This window comes from Labrus bergylta, chromosome 16, assembly GCF_963930695.1.
Source record: "Labrus bergylta chromosome 16, fLabBer1.1, whole genome shotgun sequence".
In the NCBI taxonomy this organism is placed as follows: Eukaryota; Metazoa; Chordata; class Actinopteri; order Labriformes; family Labridae; genus Labrus; species Labrus bergylta.
This window is the reverse complement of record NC_089210.1, coordinates 39,923-59,651: the sequence shown is the minus strand read 5'-3', so window position 1 is coordinate 59,651 and position 19,729 is coordinate 39,923. Positions and strand designations below refer to the sequence as shown.

At 44.0% G+C, this 19,729-nt stretch overlaps 2 protein-coding genes across 2 annotated transcripts; one reads left to right on the top strand and one right to left on the bottom strand.

The window, feature by feature from the left end:
* The first annotated feature begins 3,313 nt into the window (after positions 1-3,313).
* On the top strand, positions 3,314-9,135 carry smcr8a (Smith-Magenis syndrome chromosome region, candidate 8a). Its single transcript, XM_020659671.3, has 3 exons — positions 3,314-4,438; positions 5,136-6,845; positions 7,194-9,135. The coding sequence occupies exons 1-3, from the start codon at positions 3,837-3,839 to the stop codon at positions 7,651-7,653; spliced, it is 2,772 nt and encodes a 923-aa protein (XP_020515327.1). The 5' UTR covers positions 3,314-3,836; the 3' UTR covers positions 7,654-9,135.
* Positions 9,136-15,358: 6,223 nt separating this feature from the next.
* Positions 15,359-19,667, bottom strand: bud31 (BUD31 homolog). Its single transcript, XM_020659670.3, has 4 exons — positions 19,475-19,667; positions 16,185-16,307; positions 15,898-16,064; positions 15,359-15,783 (listed from the first exon to the last, which is right to left on the bottom strand). Exons 1-4 carry the CDS (start codon positions 19,566-19,568, stop codon positions 15,733-15,735), a joined length of 435 nt encoding a protein of 144 aa, XP_020515326.1. The 5' UTR covers positions 19,569-19,667; the 3' UTR covers positions 15,359-15,732.
* Between the last annotated feature and the right edge of the window lie 62 nt (positions 19,668-19,729).

Genomic DNA, 19,729 nt, shown 5'->3' with positions numbered 1-19,729 from the left:
TTCAAACAGTCCTCCTCCACCTTTTCAAACAATCCCCTCCTCCACCTTTTCAAACAGTCCTCCTCCACCACCTTTTCAAACAGTCCTCCTCCACCTTTTCAAACAGTCCCCTCCTCCATCTTTTCAAACAGTCCTCTCCTCCACCTTTTCAAACAGTCCCCTCCTCCACCTTTTCAAACAGCCCTCCTCCTCCACCTTTTCAAACAATCCCCTCCTCCACCTTTTCAAACAGTCCTCCTCCACCTTTTCAAACAGTCCTCTCCTCCACCTTTTCAAACAGTCCTCCTCCACCTTTTCAAACAGTCCCCTCCTCCATCTTTTCAAACAGTCCCCTCCTCCACCTTTTCAAACAGTCCCCTCCTCCACCTTTTCAAACAGTCCTCCTCCACCTTTTCAAACAATCCCCTCCTCCACCTTTTCAAACAGTCCTCCTCCACCACCTTTTCAAACAGTCCTCCTCCACCTTTTCAAACAGTCCCCTCCTCCATCTTTTCAAACAGTCCTCTCCTCCACCTTTTCAAACAGTCCCCTCCTCCACCTTTTCAAACAGCCCTCCTCCTCCACCTTTTCAAACAATCCCCTCCTCCACCTTTTCAAACAGTCCTCCTCCACCTTTTCAAACAGTCCTCCTCCACCTTTTCAAACAGTCCTCCTCCACCACCTTTTCAAACAGTCCTCCTCCACCACCTTTTCAAACAGTCCTCCTCCACCTTTTCAAACAGTCCTCCTCCACCTTTTCAAACAGTCCCCTCCTCCACCTTTTCAAACAGCCCTCCTCCTCCACCTTTTCAAACAGTCCCCTCCTCCACCTTTTCAAACAGTCCTCTCCTCCACCTTTTTAAACAGTCCCCACCTTTTCAAACAGTCCCCTCCTCCACCTTTTCAAACAGTCCCCTCCTCCACCTTTTCAAACAGTCCTCCTCCACCTTTTCAAACAGCCCTCCTCCACCTTTTCAAACAGTCCCCTCCTCCACCTTTTCAAACAGTCCCCTCCTCCATCTTTTCAAACAGTCCTCCTCCACCACCTTTTCAAACAGTCCTCTCCTCCACCTTTTCAAACAGTCCCCTCCTCCACCTTTTCAAACAGTCCTCCTCCACCTTTTCAAACAATCCCCTCCTCCACCTTTTCAAACAGTCCTCCTCCACCTTTTCAAACAGCCCTCCTCCACCTTTTCAAACAGTCCCCTCCTCCACCTTTTCAAACAGTCCTCCTCCACCTTTTCAAACAGCCCTCCTCCACCTTTTCAAACAGTCCCCTCCTCCACCTTTTCAAACAGTCCCCTCCTCCATCTTTTCAAACAGTCCTCCTCCACCACCTTTTCAAACAGTCCTCTCCTCCACCTTTTCAAACAGTCCCCTCCTCCACCTTTTCAAACAGTCCTCCTCCACCTTTTCAAACAGCCCTCCTCCACCTTTTCAAACAGTCCCCTCCTCCACCTTTTCAAACAGTCCTCCTCCACCTTTTCAAACAATCCCCTCCTCCACCTTTTCAAACAGTCCTCCTCCACCACCTTTTCAAACAGTCCTCCTCCACCTTTTCAAACAGTCCCCTCCTCCATCTTTTCAAACAGTCCTCTCCTCCACCTTTTCAAACAGTCCCCTCCTCCACCTTTTCAAACAGCCCTCCTCCTCCACCTTTTCAAACAATCCCCTCCTCCACCTTTTCAAACAGTCCTCCTCCACCTTTTCAAACAGTCCTCTTCCACCTTTTCAAACAGTCCTCTCCTCCACCTTTTCAAACAGTCCTCCTCCACCTTTTCAAACAGTCCCCTCCTCCATCTTTTCAAACAGTCCTCTCCTCCACCTTTTCAAACAGTCCTCCTCCACCTTTTCAAACAGCCCTCCTCCACCTTTTCAAACAGTCCTCCTCCACCTTTTCAAACAGTCCCCTCCTCCATCTTTTCAAACAGTCCTCCTCCACCTTTTCAAACAGTCCCCCTGTGGTCTAAATGAAACATCTGTGCTGTGCTTTGGTCAAAATATAACATGAATCCAGCACCAGAGGAGGTTTGTGATCCACCTTTTCAAACAGTCCTCCTCCACCTTTTCAAACAGTCCTCCTCCACCTTTTCAAACAGTCCCCTCCTCCACCTTTTCAAACAGTCCCCTCCTCCACCTTTTCAAACAGTCCCCTCCTCCACCTTTTTAAACAGTCCTCCTCCACCTTTTCAAACAGTCCTCCTCCACCTTTTCAAACAGTCCCCTCCTCCACCTTTTCAAACAGTCCCCTCCTCCATCTTTTCAAACAGTCCTCCTCCACCTTTTCAAACAGTCCTCCTCCACCTTTTCAAACAGTCCCCCTGTGGTCTAAATGAAACATCTGTGCTGTGCTTTGGTCAAAATATAACATGAATCCAGCACCAGAGGAGGTTTGTGACCCTGTAGAAACCAGCTCTCTCAGAACGCTCCGTTTTGGTGTGTGTGTCTCTTTAAATGTAATGAGCCCCCCGCCATCACTAGACATCACTCCTCTGTAGAGAGAATAAAAATGGCCGATCTGTGCAAAAGTTTTGCTCTCTGGGGGTGGAGTCCATGGGTGGAGATACCAGGGGAGGGGAGGGGAATCCCACTGTGACATCACAAGGTCCTTTGTTTGCAGACCACAAACAAAGGACTGGATGGATTTATTTAACATGTTGTGGGTCAGTAGACTCTCAGGTTACCCAAAAATTTGGGGTGGCAGTAGCTCAGTCTGTAAGGACCTGGGTTGGGAACTGGAGGGTCACAGGCTCAAGTCCTGGTGTGGACCAAATCTGGACATTTGTCTGTCAAGGTGTCCTTGGGCAAGGCACAGAACCCCCAACTGCTCTGGTGCGTTCTCTGCCTAGCAGCTTGTAGCAGCTCCACTCTGACATCTCTCCACTGATGTCCACAGCTCCTGTTTGTGATTCAGGTGTGTGTGTGTGTGTGTGTGTGTGTGTGTGTGTGTGTGTGTGTGTGTGTGTGTGTGTGTGTGTGAGTAGCATGTCCCTATAAATAACTGTAAACCTGAATTCCCCCTCAGGGATTAATAAAGAATATCAAAATAAACTGTAATAAATGTTTTCAACTTTAACACAAAGTTAAATTATTTAAAGTTAAGCAGATTCCAGATTAATAAATAATAAACTATGGCATGATTTTAATAAAAATCAAACAATATGATCGTTAGAAACCACAGAAGTCTTAAACTAAATATTGTATCAGAGAAAATAAAGACAGAACCCTGATCACTTTGAGGTTCGTGGATCTTTTTTACAGTCATTAAAAATATTTTATTTTTATTTCTGGTGTAGGCTGGATTTCCTCCGGATGTGGGAGGGGCATCGGTCAGCTGACAGGACTACAGCTGTGTAAACATGGCGTCGGTGTGTGGACGTGAAGGCTTCATGTAGCTGTGAGAGCAGCCAGTCCCCGGTTTAAACACTCACACGGTGATGAAGGACAGCACTGAGACCGAGAAGAGGAGGAGGAGGACGGACGCTGCTCGCTCAGGTTTCTGCACAGCGTGAACGGAGGATGAACGCACGGAGCATGCGCAGTAGGACTGCTTTGTTAACAGACACACTGATCTGTGTTTGTGTCGCGATGATTTCTGTTCTTTTTCTTCACATAAACAAAGTGCTGCCCGGTCAGGTTAGTCCTGGAGGAACGGATCTGATCTGAGACTGTGTTTAATGACATCAACAGATAGATATGGATGCTCTCACAGCTGTTAACGTCATTAACTGACGCTCAGCAGGATGCTGACTGATTGGACCGTTTGAACCCTCTCTCTCTGATTGGACCGTTTGAACCCTCTCAGTGCTGCTGTGTGTTCATGTTGTGTTGCTCATGCCTGGCTTATTAACAGCACTATGATTGGCTCTCCTGACCTGGTGGCGTTCACTAAAGAGGATGAGTATGGACACACTAATCCAGACCCCTGGGCAGTCCCTGAGGAGTTTTCTGTCCCGCTCCATCCCTTGGTCGACCTTAACCCCTGGGCTAAAACCTCGTACGCCAAATTCACCAAAGACTTCATCCTGATCTCTGAGTTCTCGGAGCAGGTGGGTCCTCAGCCCCTCCTCACCATCCCTGATGACCCTAAAGTCTGTGGCTCCTTCGACCTGAACTACTTCTCCCTGCGCATCATGTCTGTGGACTATCAGGCCTCCTTTGTGGGTCACCCGCCCGGCAGTGGATACCCGAGGCTCAGCTTCGTGGAGGACTCGAGGGTGGTCCTGGGGGACTCAAAGGAGGGGGCCTTTGCATATGTGCACCACCTGACTCTGTATGACCTGGAGGCGAGGGGCTTTGTCCGTCCATTCTGTATGGCCTACGTGTCAGCAGATGAGAGGAAGATCATGCTGCAGTTTGAGGAGCTTTCTTTCCGATTCTCTCAGGCGTCCGAGTGTCTGAAGGCGGGAAACAGGAGGGCGTTCGCCAAAGAGCTGCAGAGGAAGCTGAGGGACCTCGAGTAAGACCTCAGAACAGACTTTAACCAACAGTTTGTAATCTTTGATGGATCATTCCCGTCTCGTTCAATAGATGTGATCTTTTTAAGGTTAGGGAGGTCCTAGGACCCCTTATTGGGTCATTTCTTGATTTTTAATTCCAAAACCTGAGACAAACTCCTGCACAAAGTTTCAATGAAAACAGTGTAACCCCGAAAAGAATCCCGAAAAGAGTCCTGGGTCCTTCCTTTGAGATTCTTCTCTTTGGGTTTAGCCTTTTGTGTTAGACTCTTTCACAGGTGAGACTCTTTCACAGGTTAGGGTTAGACTCTTTCACAGGTTAGGGTTAGACTCTTTCACAGGTTAGACTCTTTTACAGGTTAGGGTTAGACTCTTTCACAGGTTAGACTCTTTTACAGGTTAGGGTTAGACTCTTTCACAGGTTAGACTCTTTTACAGGTTAGGGTTAGACTCTTTCACAGGTTAGACTCTTTTACAGGTTAGGGTTAGACTCTTTCACAGGTTAGGGTTAGACTCTTTCACAGGTTAGGGTTAGACTCTTTCACAGGTTAGACTCTTTTACAGGTTAGGGTTAGACTCTTTCACAGGTTAGACTCTTTTACAGGTTAGGGTTAGACTCTTTCACAGGTTAGGGTTAGACTCTTTCACAGGTTAGACTCTTTTACAGGTGAGTCTGAACAGTTTGTTTTCTGCCTGCAGGTACACTCACTCTGTGCTGCAGAAGGAGGAGGGGCTACAGAGGGAGGCGAGGCCTCAGACCATGTACTCCGCCCACGCTGTCGAGAAGGCCAATGAACTGGCTAACGTAGAAAAGAGCATCTACGAACACCGCGACCTGCTGAGACAGATCAGCTCGTACCATCAGCGTCCACGCCGTGACCCGAACGCCGTCACCTGTCAGACGTGTCTCAATGAGTGTTTGAGTGAGTGTGAACAACTGTTGGACAAATTCGCCAAAATTGCATCCCCCTTCACTCACAGCGAGGACAGCGGGGAGGATGGGCGGAGTCAACCTGATGGTGAAGAGGAGGTGGATGGGGAGGAAGAGGAGGGCGTGAGACGGCGCCCGTCGTACACGCCACAGCTGATCAAAGCCAAGTCTGCTAAGTGTTTCGACAAACGCCTGAAGACCCTGCAGGAACTGTGTGACGACGTGTTCTACGAGGCCACGGTGGAACTCCTGAAGGACACTGAGAGGAGCTTCAGGGGCGATCTGTGCTACCTGCACACACGCCGACTGGACCGGGCACTACGCAGGAAACAGCAAGTTACCAACTTCCTGTTTGAGGAGGACCTTGGTGAAGACGAGGAGAGCGAGTTTGGAGCTCTGAGACCGGTTTGTGCCGTGAATCACGTCAGAGCAAACTGTACGATCCTAAATCCACCTCCTGTAGTCCTCCAATTAGATCCTCCTGAGCCGGACTCTGACACGATCCAGACTCAACAGAGCGAGTGCCATCTGGACTCTGCCGACTCAGACCACACTGTAGAGACCCAGGAGACCACAGAAAGATACAGGAGGGGTCAGAGTGGGGCAGGGCCAGTTGACAGGAAGCAGGATCAGGGTGGCACAACTTCAGAGACCCCTGACCATGACCTGACCCCTGATCCTGTTCTGACCCCTGACCTGGAGAGAGAGAGCAGTAGTGAGGACCTGGAGACCACAGCAGGGGAGGACGAGGGAGACAGTGTAGGAGACCAGACCCCAGTGTCCCTGCTGGAGGTGGAGTCTGAGTTAATGACCCGCAGAGAGGATGAGTCTGAGGGACGCCCTGATGGGACTTTTGACATGGACTCGGACTTGTTGATTCCTATAGACACAACATGCTGTTTGTCCCAAGAGGGCTTCCTTTATGATGATTCTACCCCTCTGGTACCACCCTTTATGGACCAAAGCTCTGATCCCCAGTCCTGTGAAACCCTGGTTGTCAAACAGGAACCCCAGGCCCTCCTTCCACTCCAGGACCAGTACTCGGTCAGTTCCCCGGGCTCAGGAAGTCCTGCAGCAGGACTGGATCTCCCTGTCCTTGCTTTTGGAGATTCAGATTCTCGGACCTCAGTGGAAGAGGGGTCGGACTGTACCTTGAGTGCTTCTACAGGTTCTGAGCGGGCCCCCTCCCCCCTCGGGTACGGGGGCATGGTGACGCTGCATCAGAGGAAGAAGGCGGGGCAGGGATCCCTGAGGTTTGTGCGACAGTACCCATTTGCCGTGCAGGCTTTGTGGTGTCTGATGAGCGGAAGGACTCTGGTGGTTCTTGGGACGGATGAAGGGAGAGTCCGTAGACTGGTCTCAGCTCTGGCTCTGTTTGTACCTGGTCCAGGCAAATGTGCAGAGAAGGTTCAGTCGTGGTTGTCCGTCCCCTTCACCCTGACTGACCTGCAGAGGTGGAAACTCATTGGACTGCAAAGGTATGTTGAATTAAAATTTAGATTTTTTTTTATCATTTATTGGAAACTCTTGTAGAAATGATGATTAAAAAAGATGTTGCCTAAAGAGATTTCCTGAAACAGAATCCGAGAATCTCTATGCATGTGAAGGTTTATGTTTGTTGTTAATCCGTCATGCAAGACTGATATTTATTAACTATAGGTGTCAATAACAAAGTCTACTTTATACACGCTTTGCATTTCAAGATGCAGGTAGGTGTGTGCATTTCTGTTAACTCATTGAACGTGGCACTACCCCCTAGTGGCCCTGTCCTGGACAAACATATATGTTTATATATAAACAGAACTATTTGTGTTTTTCTCCCTCAGAATGGCGTCTCCAGTGGGTTCAAGTATGCTCTACTCGCTGTCTCGCTACAGCCGCTACATCTCCATCCTGGACGCCGACCAGAAGACTTTACGCTGTCCGCCATATTGTGGCCAACTCCTCGCCAACATGGCCACCCACCGCACTTACATCCGACGGGGCTCCACTTACTTCCTTCACCTACAGAGCACGCTCTGTCGCCTGGCAGCCAAGGCCTTCCTGTTTACCTTCACCCACCACCTTCACCTTCCTGTCAGCTCCACGGAGGCGCCCGAGGTGGTGGAGGGCCGCCGCCACTGCTTCCTGCAGGAGCAGCTGGGACTGGGCGAAGATGACAGCCTGATACTGCTCTACCTCAGCCAGCTCATCACACAGCAGTACCTTCAGCCCACCACCGGGGGCAGTGCAGCATCAACCTGCTTTAGTTTGAAATACACCACCAGCGTTTTATACAAAATCTGATGCGTTACACATTTAGAGAAAAACCACAAACCTTTGATTTTTAACAGACACAATGTGATTTTAAGGAGGTCATTTTAGATGAGAATGTTTTATTATTTCTGCCTCGCTGTCTTCTTCTCTGGTCTCGTTTCAGCCTTGCTGTGCAGACAAAAACAGAAGGTGAAGTGTGAACGTCAGTCAGTGGTTAACTTCCTGTGTATTTGTTGACACACACACACACTAACAGAGGAGCTGAGTTATGTGTGTTCTCTTCCAGGGTTAAAGAGAGCGGCTTGCAGGCTGATCGTCTGTTTCAGCAGCATCACTGACGTCTCTCTCACACCAACACGTGTCTGAAGATTTTCCTTTTTTGAACTTGTCTGTGACACGCTCAGTTTTCTCTGTATTGAATGAACTGACGCGATAAAGTCAATGTCCGGTTGCGATGCATGAAAATGGTTGTTGAAGTCGGACCAGAGAAATCGGGTCAGCAGCCTCCTGTCATGTTTCTCCTGCTGAGAGCATGGAAGAGGATGGAACTGACGACGTTTGAAAAGCTATTTAACCTTTAATGTATTAAATATCACCGCTGTGATTCAGGGTGAGAGTGATGTCGTGTTCGCATGAGATCGTGACGTGTCCGCTGGATCACAGTCTGCTATATCGTCTTGTTGTCTTTGCAGAGATGTTGCTGAGGTTGTCTTGTTGTCTCTGCAGAGATGTTGCTGAGGTTGTCTTGTTGTCTCTGCAGAGATGTTGCTGAGGTTGTCTTGTTGTCTCTGCAGAGATGTTGCTGAGGTTGTCTTGTTGTCTCTGCAGAGATGTTGCTGAGGTTGTTGTCTCTCTGCAGAGATGTTACTGAGGTTGTCTCTGCAGAGATGTTACTGAGGTTGTCTTGTTGTCTCTGCAGAGATGTTACTGAGGTTGTCTTGTTGTCTCTGCAGAGATGTTACTGAGGTTGTCTTGTTGTCTCTGCAGAGATGTTGCTGAGGTTGTTTAGATTTTACTATTTAAAAAAAAGTACTTCCTGTGCCATCAAAGCAGATTGCTAAACTTGAAAAGTTGCCTTTAATTTATTTATTTGTCAACAATCTGTATTGAATGTGTGTGATGAACAAAATGGGGGTTGTTTTGTCCTTGCGCTAACTTTTTATTTTAAGATTTAACTAAAAACATCCTCCCGATGTTTTTGTTTTTACTTCAGTTAGATTCTTTTACGTCATGTTGTTTTTGTACTTTTTAAACTCCTTTTAAATATGATAACTTTCTGATGCCATTGTTATCCCCTTTTCATGTACAAAGAAGAATGTAATCTGAAGAAGCCATACCATGATAACATTAGTGCTAACATGTTATACCACAGTTTGCTAATGTGTTGTCTGTGTTTTTGTTATCGTGTCTGCCTTTTTAACGTCACCATGAGGGAGTGCTGTGCTCCCTGCTTCCCTGTATAACGGCCTTGGTAATTTGAATAAAGCACGCTGTGATGTCATGAAACTGAAATAGTCATGTTGGTGAAATTCATTAATTTATTCATTTGAATGTCACGTTGTAGATCAACAACATGTAGATCAGCAACATGTAGATCAACATGTAGGCAAGGCAAGTTTATTTATGTCGCACATTTCAACAAGGCAATTCAAAGTGCTTCACACAAAACATCATGACAGAGGAAAGAAAAGAAACATTAAAATAGAACATAAAAAAAAATCACTGGAATTATTAAATCTGTTCAAATGAAATTAATTGAAATAAATAAATTAAAAATATAAAAAGAGTTCAAAGTTACAGTGCAGAGTTAAAATTTAAAATCTTATTAAAGCTGTTTAATGAAAGGCAGCTGTAAACAGGTGTGTCTTCAACCTCGATTTAAAAGAGCTGAGAGTTTCAGCAGACCTGCAGTTTTCTGGGAGTTTGATCCAGATATAAGGAGCATAAAAACTGAACTTCTTCGTGTTTGGTTCTGACTCTGGGAACAGAGAGCAGACCTGTCCCAGACGACCTGAGTGGTCTCGATGATTCGTAATTAATCAGGAGGTTAAACAGAAGAGGCCCCAGGATGGAACCTTGGGGAACTCCACAAGTAATTTTTGTTTGCTCAGATTTGAAGTTACCTATAGACACGAAGAAGTCCCTGTCCCTTAAGTAGGATTCAAACCAGTTTAGTACTGTGCCAGAAACTCCCACCAAGTTTTCCAGTCGGTCGAGTAATATATTGTGGGCAACTGTGTCGAACGCAGCACTGAGATCAAGTAAAACTAAGACTGAGGTTCTGCCACTGTCTGTGTTTAAACGGATGTCATTAAACACACCAGAGCTGTCTCAGTGCTTTGAGTTTGTCTAAAACCTGACTGGAAGACATCAAAACAGTCGCTCAATGTCAAGAAGTTATTTAACTGTTGAAAAACAGCTTTTTTGATTATTTTACTTAAAAAAGGAAGATTTGATATAGGCCTGTAATTGTTCATTATTGACTTGTCTAGATTGTTCTATTTTAATAGTGGCTTGATGATTGCTGTTTTCAGGGCCTGTGGGAAGATACCTGAGAGAAGAGACAGGTTTACAATTTATAACAGATCTGGAGCCATGACTTGGGAGACTTTTTTGAAAAAACCTGTTTCAAGAGTGTGAAACAGTTCTTTAGTCCCTCTGTCCTGGGGGTTATCAACAATAATAACACAGTCAAAGTCAATACAGATCACAGACAGCAGTTCAGTGAAATTATCGAAAAAGTTTGCACAGTATTTAGGTGGCCTGTAGATATTTAGGAACATGGCTCTGGGGGTGGACTGAAGGGCCACTTATTCAAAAGAAGCAAAATTTCCAAAAGATAATTGCTTACATTGGAAGGAATCATTAAACAAAACTGCAACTCCACCTCCTCTCTTATGCACTCTAGCCTCGCTTACAAAACTGAAGTTGGGATGGGTTGACTCGATAAGAACAGCTGCACTGTTATTTTGATCTACAGTTAAAAACATCAAATCAAGCTTGTGCTCAATAATAAAATCATTGATTAATGATTTCCCTGCCAGTGATCTAATGTTTAGTAGACCCAGCTTTAGGGTCCTAAAGCATGTCCTTAAACATGTAGATCAACAACATGTAGATCAACATGTAAATCAACATATAGATCAACATGTAAATCAACATGTAGATCAACATGTAAATCAACATATAGATCAACATGTAAATCAACATGTAGATCAACATGTAGATCAACATGTAAATCAACATGTAAATCAACATATAGATCAACATGTAAATCAACATATAGATCAACACGTAAATCAACATGTAAATCAACATGTAAATCAACATATAGATCAACATGTAAATCAACATGTAGATCAACATGTAGATCAACATGTAAATCAACATGTAAATCAACATGTAGATCAACATGTAGATCAACATGTAAATCAACATGTAAATCAACATGTAGATCAACATGTAAATCAACATGTATATCAGCAACAAGTAGATTAACACGTACATCAGCAACATGTAGATCAGCAACAAGTAGATCAACATGTAGATCAACATGTAAATCAACATGTAAATCAACATATAGATCAACATGTAAATCAACATGTAGATCAACATGTAGATCAACATGTAAATCAACATGTAAATCAACATATAGATCAACATGTAAATCAACATGTAAATCAACATGTAGATCAACATGTAGATCAACATGTAAATCAACATGTAAATCAACATGTAGATCAACATGTAAATCAACATGTATATCAGCAACAAGTAGATTAACACGTACATCAGCAACATGTAGATCAGCAACAAGTAGATCAACATGTAGATCAACATGTATATCAGCAACAAGTAGATCAGCAACATGTAGATCAACAACATGTAGATCAACATGTAAATCAACATGTAAATCAACATATAGATCAACATGTAAATCAACATGTAGATCAACATGTAAATCAACATGTAAATCAACATGTAGATCAACATGTAAATCAACATATAGATCAACATGTAAATCAACATGTAAATCAACATGTAGATCAACATGTAAATCAACATGTAGATCAACATGTAGATCAACATATAGATCAACATGTAAATCAACATGTAAATCAACATGTAGATCAACATGTAAATCAACATGTAGATCAACATGTAAATCAACATGTATATCAGCAACAAGTAGATTAACACGTACATCAGCAACATGTAGATCAGCAACAAGTAGATCAACATGTAGATCAACATGTATATCAGCAACAAGTAGATCAGCAACATGTAGATCAGCAACAAGTAGATCAACATGTAGATTAACATGTACATCAGCAACATGTAGATCAGCAACATGTAGATCAACAACATGTAGATCAACATGTAAATCAACATGTAAATCAACATATAGATCAACATGTAGATCAACATGTATATCAGCAACAAGTAGATTAACACGTAGATCAACATGTAAATCAACATATAGATCAACATGTAAATCAACATGTAGATCAACATGTAGATCAACATGTATATCAGCAACAAGTAGATTAACATGTACATCAGCAACATGTACATCAGCAACATGTAGATCAACAAGTAGATCAACATGTAGATCAACATGTATATCAGCAACAAGTAGATTAACATGTAGATCAGCAACATGTAGATCAACATGTAGATCAGCAACATGTAGATCAGCAACAAGTAGATTAACATGTAGATCAGCAACATGTAGATCAGCAACATGTAGATCAACATGTAGATCAACATGTAGATCAACATGTAAATCAACATGTAAATCAACATATAGATCAACATGTAAATCAACATGTAGATCAACATGTAGATCAACATGTAAATCAACATGTATATCAGCAACAAGTAGATTAACACGTACATCAGCAACATGTAGATCAACAAGTAGATCAACATGTAAATCAACATGTATATCAGCAACAAGTAGATTAACACGTACATCAGCAACATGTAGATCAGCAACAAGTAGATCAACATGTAGATCAACATGTATATCAGCAACAAGTAGATCAGCAACATGTAGATCAACAACATGTAGATCAACATGTAAATCAACATGTAAATCAACATATAGATCAACATGTAAATCAACATGTAGATCAACATGTAAATCAACATGTAAATCAACATGTAGATCAACATGTAAATCAACATATAGATCAACATGTAAATCAACATGTAAATCAACATGTAGATCAACATGTAAATCAACATGTAGATCAACATGTAAATCAACATATAGATCAACATGTAAATCAACATGTAAATCAACATGTAGATCAACATGTAAATCAACATGTAGATCAACATGTAAATCAACATGTATATCAGCAACAAGTAGATTAACACGTACATCAGCAACATGTAGATCAGCAACAAGTAGATCAACATGTAGATCAACATGTATATCAGCAACAAGTAGATCAGCAACATGTAGATCAGCAACAAGTAGATCAACATGTAGATTAACATGTACATCAGCAACATGTAGATCAGCAACATGTAGATCAACAACATGTAGATCAACATGTAAATCAACATGTAAATCAACATATAGATCAACATGTAAATCAACATGTAGATCAACATGTAGATCAACATGTATATCAGCAACAAGTAGATTAACACGTAGATCAACATGTAAATCAACATATAGATCAACATGTAAATCAACATGTAGATCAACATGTAGATCAACATGTATATCAGCAACAAGTAGATTAACATGTACATCAGCAACATGTACATCAGCAACATGTAGATCAACAAGTAGATCAACATGTAGATCAACATGTATATCAGCAACAAGTAGATTAACATGTAGATCAGCAACATGTAGATCAACATGTAGATCAGCAACATGTAGATCAGCAACAAGTAGATTAACATGTAGATCAGCAACATGTAGATCAGCAACATGTAGATCAACATGTAGATCAACATGTAGATCAACATGTAAATCAACATGTAAATCAACATATAGATCAACATGTAAATCAACATGTAGATCAACATGTAGATCAACATGTAAATCAACATGTAGATCAACATGTAGATCAGCAACATGTAGATCAGCAACAAGTAGATTAACATGTAGATCAGCAACATGTAGATCAGCAACATGTAGATCAACATGTAGATCAACATGTAGATCAACATGTAAATCAACATGTAAATCAACATATAGATCAACATGTAAATCAACATGTAGATCAACATGTAGATCAACATGTAAATCAACATGTAGATCAACATGTAGATCAACATGTAAATCAACATGTAGATCAACATGTAGATCAACATGTAAATCAACATGTAGATCAACATGTAGATCAGCAACATGTAGATCAACATGTAGATCAACATGTAGATCAACATGTAAATCAACATGTAGATCAACATGTAGATCAACATGTAAATCAACATGTAGATCAACATGTAGATCAACATGTAAATCAACATGTAGATCAACATGTAGATCAGCAACATGTAGATCAACATGTAGATCAACATGTAGATCAACATGTAAATCAACATGTAGATCAACATGTAGATCAACACGTAAATCAACATGTATATCAGCAACATGTAGATCAACACGTAACTCAACATGTAGATCAGCAACATGTATATCAGCAACAAGTAGATTAACATGTAGATCAGCAACATGTAGATCAACAAGTAGATCAACATGTAGATCAACATGTATATCAGCAACAAGTAGATTAACATGTAGATCAGCAACATGTAGATCAACATGTAGATCAACATGTAGATCAGCAACATGTAGATCAGCAACAAGTAGATTAACATGTAGATCAGCAACATGTAGATCAACAAGTAGATTAACATGTAGATCAGCAACATGTAGATCAACATGTATATCAGCAACAAGTAGATTAACATGTAGATCAGCAACATGTAGATCAACATGTAGATCAGCAACATGTAGATCAGCAACAAGTAGATTAACATGTAGATCAGCAACATGTAGATCAGCAACATGTAGATCAACAAGTAGATTAACATGTAGATCAGCAACATGTAGATCAACATGTAGATCGGCCTACATGTAGATCAGCATGTAGATCAGCAACATGTAGATGTGTGTCATGAATTTGAAATGCATCATGTTGAAAGTTTTGTCTGCCAAAGCACTTTGGAAGGTGCTGTCATTAAAGTTATTATTAGTTTCCTTTTTAAATTTCAGAGATTTAAATATTTCCATGGACAGCAGATCTGCTGCTCCGTCAAGAGTGAAACAGTTACATCAGCTGGCCTGCAGGGGGAGCTGGTGGTCCAGTCCCTCTCTGATTATTCTTGAGGAGAAAGACAACAATGGACTCTTCCTTTGAAACTTCAATATCCAGGATAAATAGGGTTAGAATGTAAATCAAAATCATGAGCAGCTTCTTCATGTGCACAAAGATCTAACTGGTCCCATGAGGTAAACGTCCCCGCCCCCTCCCGCTTGCTCGTGGTTAATTCTCCTTATTATGTTCAAACATCAGCTCGCCCTGACATCACTCTAACCCAACCAGGAAGCTGACCGATGAGGAACTGAGCATGTGCAGAAGTCCAACACATCTTTTACACTTAAGAGAGGTTTGTTGTGATTTATGGAACTCTTATCTTTTTTTTTAATTGGTTAGGTTTGTTTATGTTGAAGGTTAAAAACAAACAACAGGTGACAGAGACGGTCCATCAGAAAGTTTTATTGAAATCAAACTACAACAAGAAGTTAATACATCACTTTCCTCTCAGCCCGTTAAGAAACCAAACATCAGGATATTCTTTTTCCTTCACAGCCACGAGTCCAGTGACAGCCCGATCCACTTCCTACTTCACAAACACCACTTCCTGTTTTGAGCTTTGGAAGTCAAGGGCCCCACATGTAAAAAAAAAAAAAAAACACATCAACTATAATGATAAAAAATGACCCCCCCCTTCCAGTAGACCATCCTGTGTTGCCAAGAATACCCCCCCCCCCCCATAAAGACAGCTGAGGATGACGATGAAGATCACGTTGGTTTCCGCTGACTGTCTCAGGTTTCTATGTTCAGAAAGCTGCTGCTAACCAGAACATCCTCTGCAGCCACAGTGAGTGCATTCAATGATCCGACCCTGCAGAGAAACACAGCAGAGTTACACCCAGAGACCAGATCACAAGAGACCACAACAGAGCTTCTGCATTGTCTTGGATCATATCCACACAGACTAAAAGGGGGTCGGACTCACCACTTCCAGTTTGCTCTTGGGGACTCTGCAGATGCAGTTTGTTCCAAAGTTGGTGTCGCGGGTTTGGATGCAGCGCAGGCAGCAGAGGTTCTCGTAGCCCTGCTTCTTCCACTTAGCGATCAGGTTCTTGTCTGCGTATCCTTCCTTTATACAATACTCATAGAGCTCTATGAGGAGACAGACAGGAAGACATACAGAGAGTGTTTCTATGGACCAGATTCAGACGTTAAACACAAACTAATGGAACACTGATAAAGAATGAATGATGAAAAAGAAACAAAATGAACCTCTGCTGATGGCTTTCCTCTTGTAAAACAGATCGAAGATGTATCGACTCCGCTGGTGATGAAGCCGGAAAATCGGCCAAAGAGACTCCACCTTTCTCTTGCCCTCATGAGGCTCCGTCTCCGCTGAAACAAGAAGAAGCAGGTTCCCAGTAAGAAAGAGAATCAAACCTGAACCTGAAGCGTCTTAAAGCGCACCAGTCAAGAGGCGGAGTTAAATGAAGCCTCCAAACAGCCAATCAGAGAGATTCCTCTCTCTGACCGCCCCAAAAAAAAAGGCAGACGGGGGCCGACCGAGCCAGACAAATCGCAAAAACTAGGACAAAGACCACTCACCGACGGTAGGGTTAGGGTAACCCTTGACTCGAATGACAACACATTTCAAAGTTATCCTGAATCTGGATTAGAAAAGGTCTTTAAAGGGATACTTCATCCGTTAGCATTTAGCTTTGTAGCATTAGAAACCTGGTAGTGTTTTTGAATGGTCGTGCACCCCGTCGTGCAAGCTACAGACCAATCACAGATCAGTGGGTGGGAACTCACTCCCAGAATCCAAACTTAACATCCGCCATTTTGCTTGGAAGCTATGCTAACAGGCTCTATGGAGAAAGATGATAATGGCCAAAAAATATAAATATGGCAGCGGGTTAGGGTTAAACAAAACCAGCCTGTCTGCAGCAACCGTCTCGGGGCTATATTGCTGGGCGCCTGCCTGTCAGCGGCGGTGAGGACGAGGAGCCAGGGAGGACTGGTCGTTTCTCACTGTCTGTTTTCTGACAGGAATTTAAAAGATGCTAATTCCTTCTGGAAGAAATCTCTGAATCAGCTGAGGAAACGGCCGCAAGTGTTGAAGTAAACATGTCTGTAAACCTGACCTTAGTGGGAGGGGGGTAACTGTGAGGGGGGTAACTGTGAGGGGGGTAACTGTGAGGGGGTAACTGTTAGGGGGGTAACTGTGAGGGGGTAACTGTTAGGGGGGTAACTGTTAGGGGGTAACTGTGAGGGGGTAACTGTTAGGGGGTAACTGTGAGGGGGTAACTGTTAGGGGGGTAACTGTTAGGGGGTAACTGTTAGGGGGTAACTGTGAGGGGGTAACTGTGAGGGGGTAACTGTTAGGGGGGTAACTGTGAGGGGGGTAACTGTTAGGGGGTAACTGTTAGGGGGTAACTGTGAGGGGGGTAACTGTGAGGGGGTAACTGTGAGGGGGTAACTGTTAGGGGGTAACTGTTAGGGGGTAACTGTGAGGGGGGTAACTGTGAGGGGGTAACTGTTAGGGGGTAACTGTTAGGGGGTAACTGTGAGGGGGGTAACTGTTAGGGGGGTAACTGTTAGGGGGGTAACTGTGAGGGGGGTAACTGTGAGGGGGTAACTGTTAGGGGGTAACTGTGAGGGGGGTAACTGTGAGGGGGTAACTGTTAGGGGGTAACTGTTAGGGGGGTAACTGTGAGGGGGTAACTGTTAGGGGGGTAACTGTTAGGGGGTAACTGTGAGGGGGTAACTGTTAGGGGGTAACTGTGAGGGGGGTAACTGTTAGGGGGTAACTGTTAGGGGGTAACTGTGAGGGGGTAACTGTGAGGGGGTAACTGTTAGGGGGGTAACTGTGAGGGGGGTAACTGTTAGGGGGTAACTGTTAGGGGGTAACTGTGAGGGGGGTAACTGTGAGGGGGTAACTGTGAGGGGGTAACTGTTAGGGGGTAACTGTTAGGGGGTAACTGTGAGGGGGGTAACTGTGAGGGGGTAACTGTTAGGGGGTAACTGTTAGGGGGTAACTGTGAGGGGGGTAACTGTTAGGGGGGTAACTGTTAGGGGGGTAACTGTGAGGGGGGTAACTGTGAGGGGGTAACTGTTAGGGGGTAACTGTGAGGGGGGTAACTGTGAGGGGGTAACTGTTAGGGGGTAACTGTTAGGGGGGTAACTGTTAGGGGGTAACTGTGAGGGGGTAACTGTGAGGGGGGTAACTGTGAGGGGGTAACTGTTAGGGGGGTAACTGTTAGGGGGTAACTGTTAGGGGGTAACTGTGAGGGGGTAACTGTGAGGGGGTAACTGTGAGGGGGGTAACTGTGAGGGGGTAACTGTTAGGGGGGTAACTGTTAGGGGGGGTAACTGTTAGGGGGGTAACTGTTAGGGGGGGTAACTGTTAGGGGGGTAACTGTTAGGGGGTAACTGTTAGGGGGTAACTGTGAGGGGGTAACTGTTAGGGGGGTAACTGTTAGGGGGTAACTGTGAGGGGGTAACTGTGAGGGGGTAACTGTGAGGGGGGTAACTGTGAGGGGGTAACTGTTAGGGGGGTAACTGTTAGGGGGGTAACTGTTAGGGGGGTAACTGTTAGGGGGGGTAACTGTTAGGGGGGTAACTGTTAGGGGGTAACTGTTAGGGGGTAACTGTTAGGGGGGTAACTGTTAGGGGGTAACTGTTAGGGGGTAACTGTGAGGGGGTAACTGTGAGGGGGTAACTGTGAGGGGGTAACTGTTAGGGGGTAACTGTTAGGGGGGTAACTGTGAGGGGGTAACTGTGAGGGGGTAACTGTGAGGGGGTAACTGTTAGGGGGTAACTGTTAGGGGGGTAACTGTTAGGGGGTAACTGTTAGGGGGTAACTGTTAGGGGGGTAACTGTGAGGGGGTAACTGTGAGGGGGGTAACTGTTAGGGGGTAACTGTTAGGGGGGTAACTGTGAGGGGGGTAACTGTTAGGGGGGTAACTGTTAGGGGGGTAACTGTTAGGGGGGTAACTGTGAGGGGGGTAACTGTGAGGGGGGTAACTGTTAGGGGGGTAACTGTGAGGGGGGTAACTGTTAGGGGGGTAACTGTTAGGGGGGTACCCTAACCCTTTTGTTATTATTATTATTTAGAGTTTATGGACCCGCTGCAGCTCTTCCATCTTGAAGTCTTCACTGAGATGTGTTCACGGACCTGGTCGAGATGTGTTCACGGACCTGGTCGAGATGTGTTCACGGACCTGGTCAAGTCAACACTGTTTGTGTCTGCTGGAAACTCAAGTAATGAGCCTTAACTGTGGTCATTGAACACATCTTACTATTTATTATTGAATGTAGGGTAAAAAAAAAAAAACAGTTAGCTTAGCATTGATAGCAATGTTAGAATTAAATATTGAATAATTAGTGATTAAAACTCGGGACCTGTGACTTTCACAGTTTATCTTTACTAAATATCATTAATATATATGATATAAATATATATACTTGAGTATTTTGGTATTTATCTGAGGGGTCTGTTGGACACGGGAGCAGATCTCCGCACAACACCACAGCTTCACGGTAATCTTGTTCCGGCTCACCTTCTCTCATCTTCTGGTCCAGCTCGTCCAAAGTGGGCTCGATGAGTTCCCACCCGTCCGGAGGAGGCTTCCTGCTCCTCTTCACTTTCGGCATTTTAATTGAAAAGAGTCAAAAGAAGAAGAAAGATCACGATGTTTCCTCTACGCTCCGTCTTCTCAGGCGCGAAGTTCTGACGTCACTCGGGAGCACGTTTGTCTCTCCTGAATGACGTCACTGCCCTGAATAAACACACTCCGTCAGTTGGTGGTTAAATA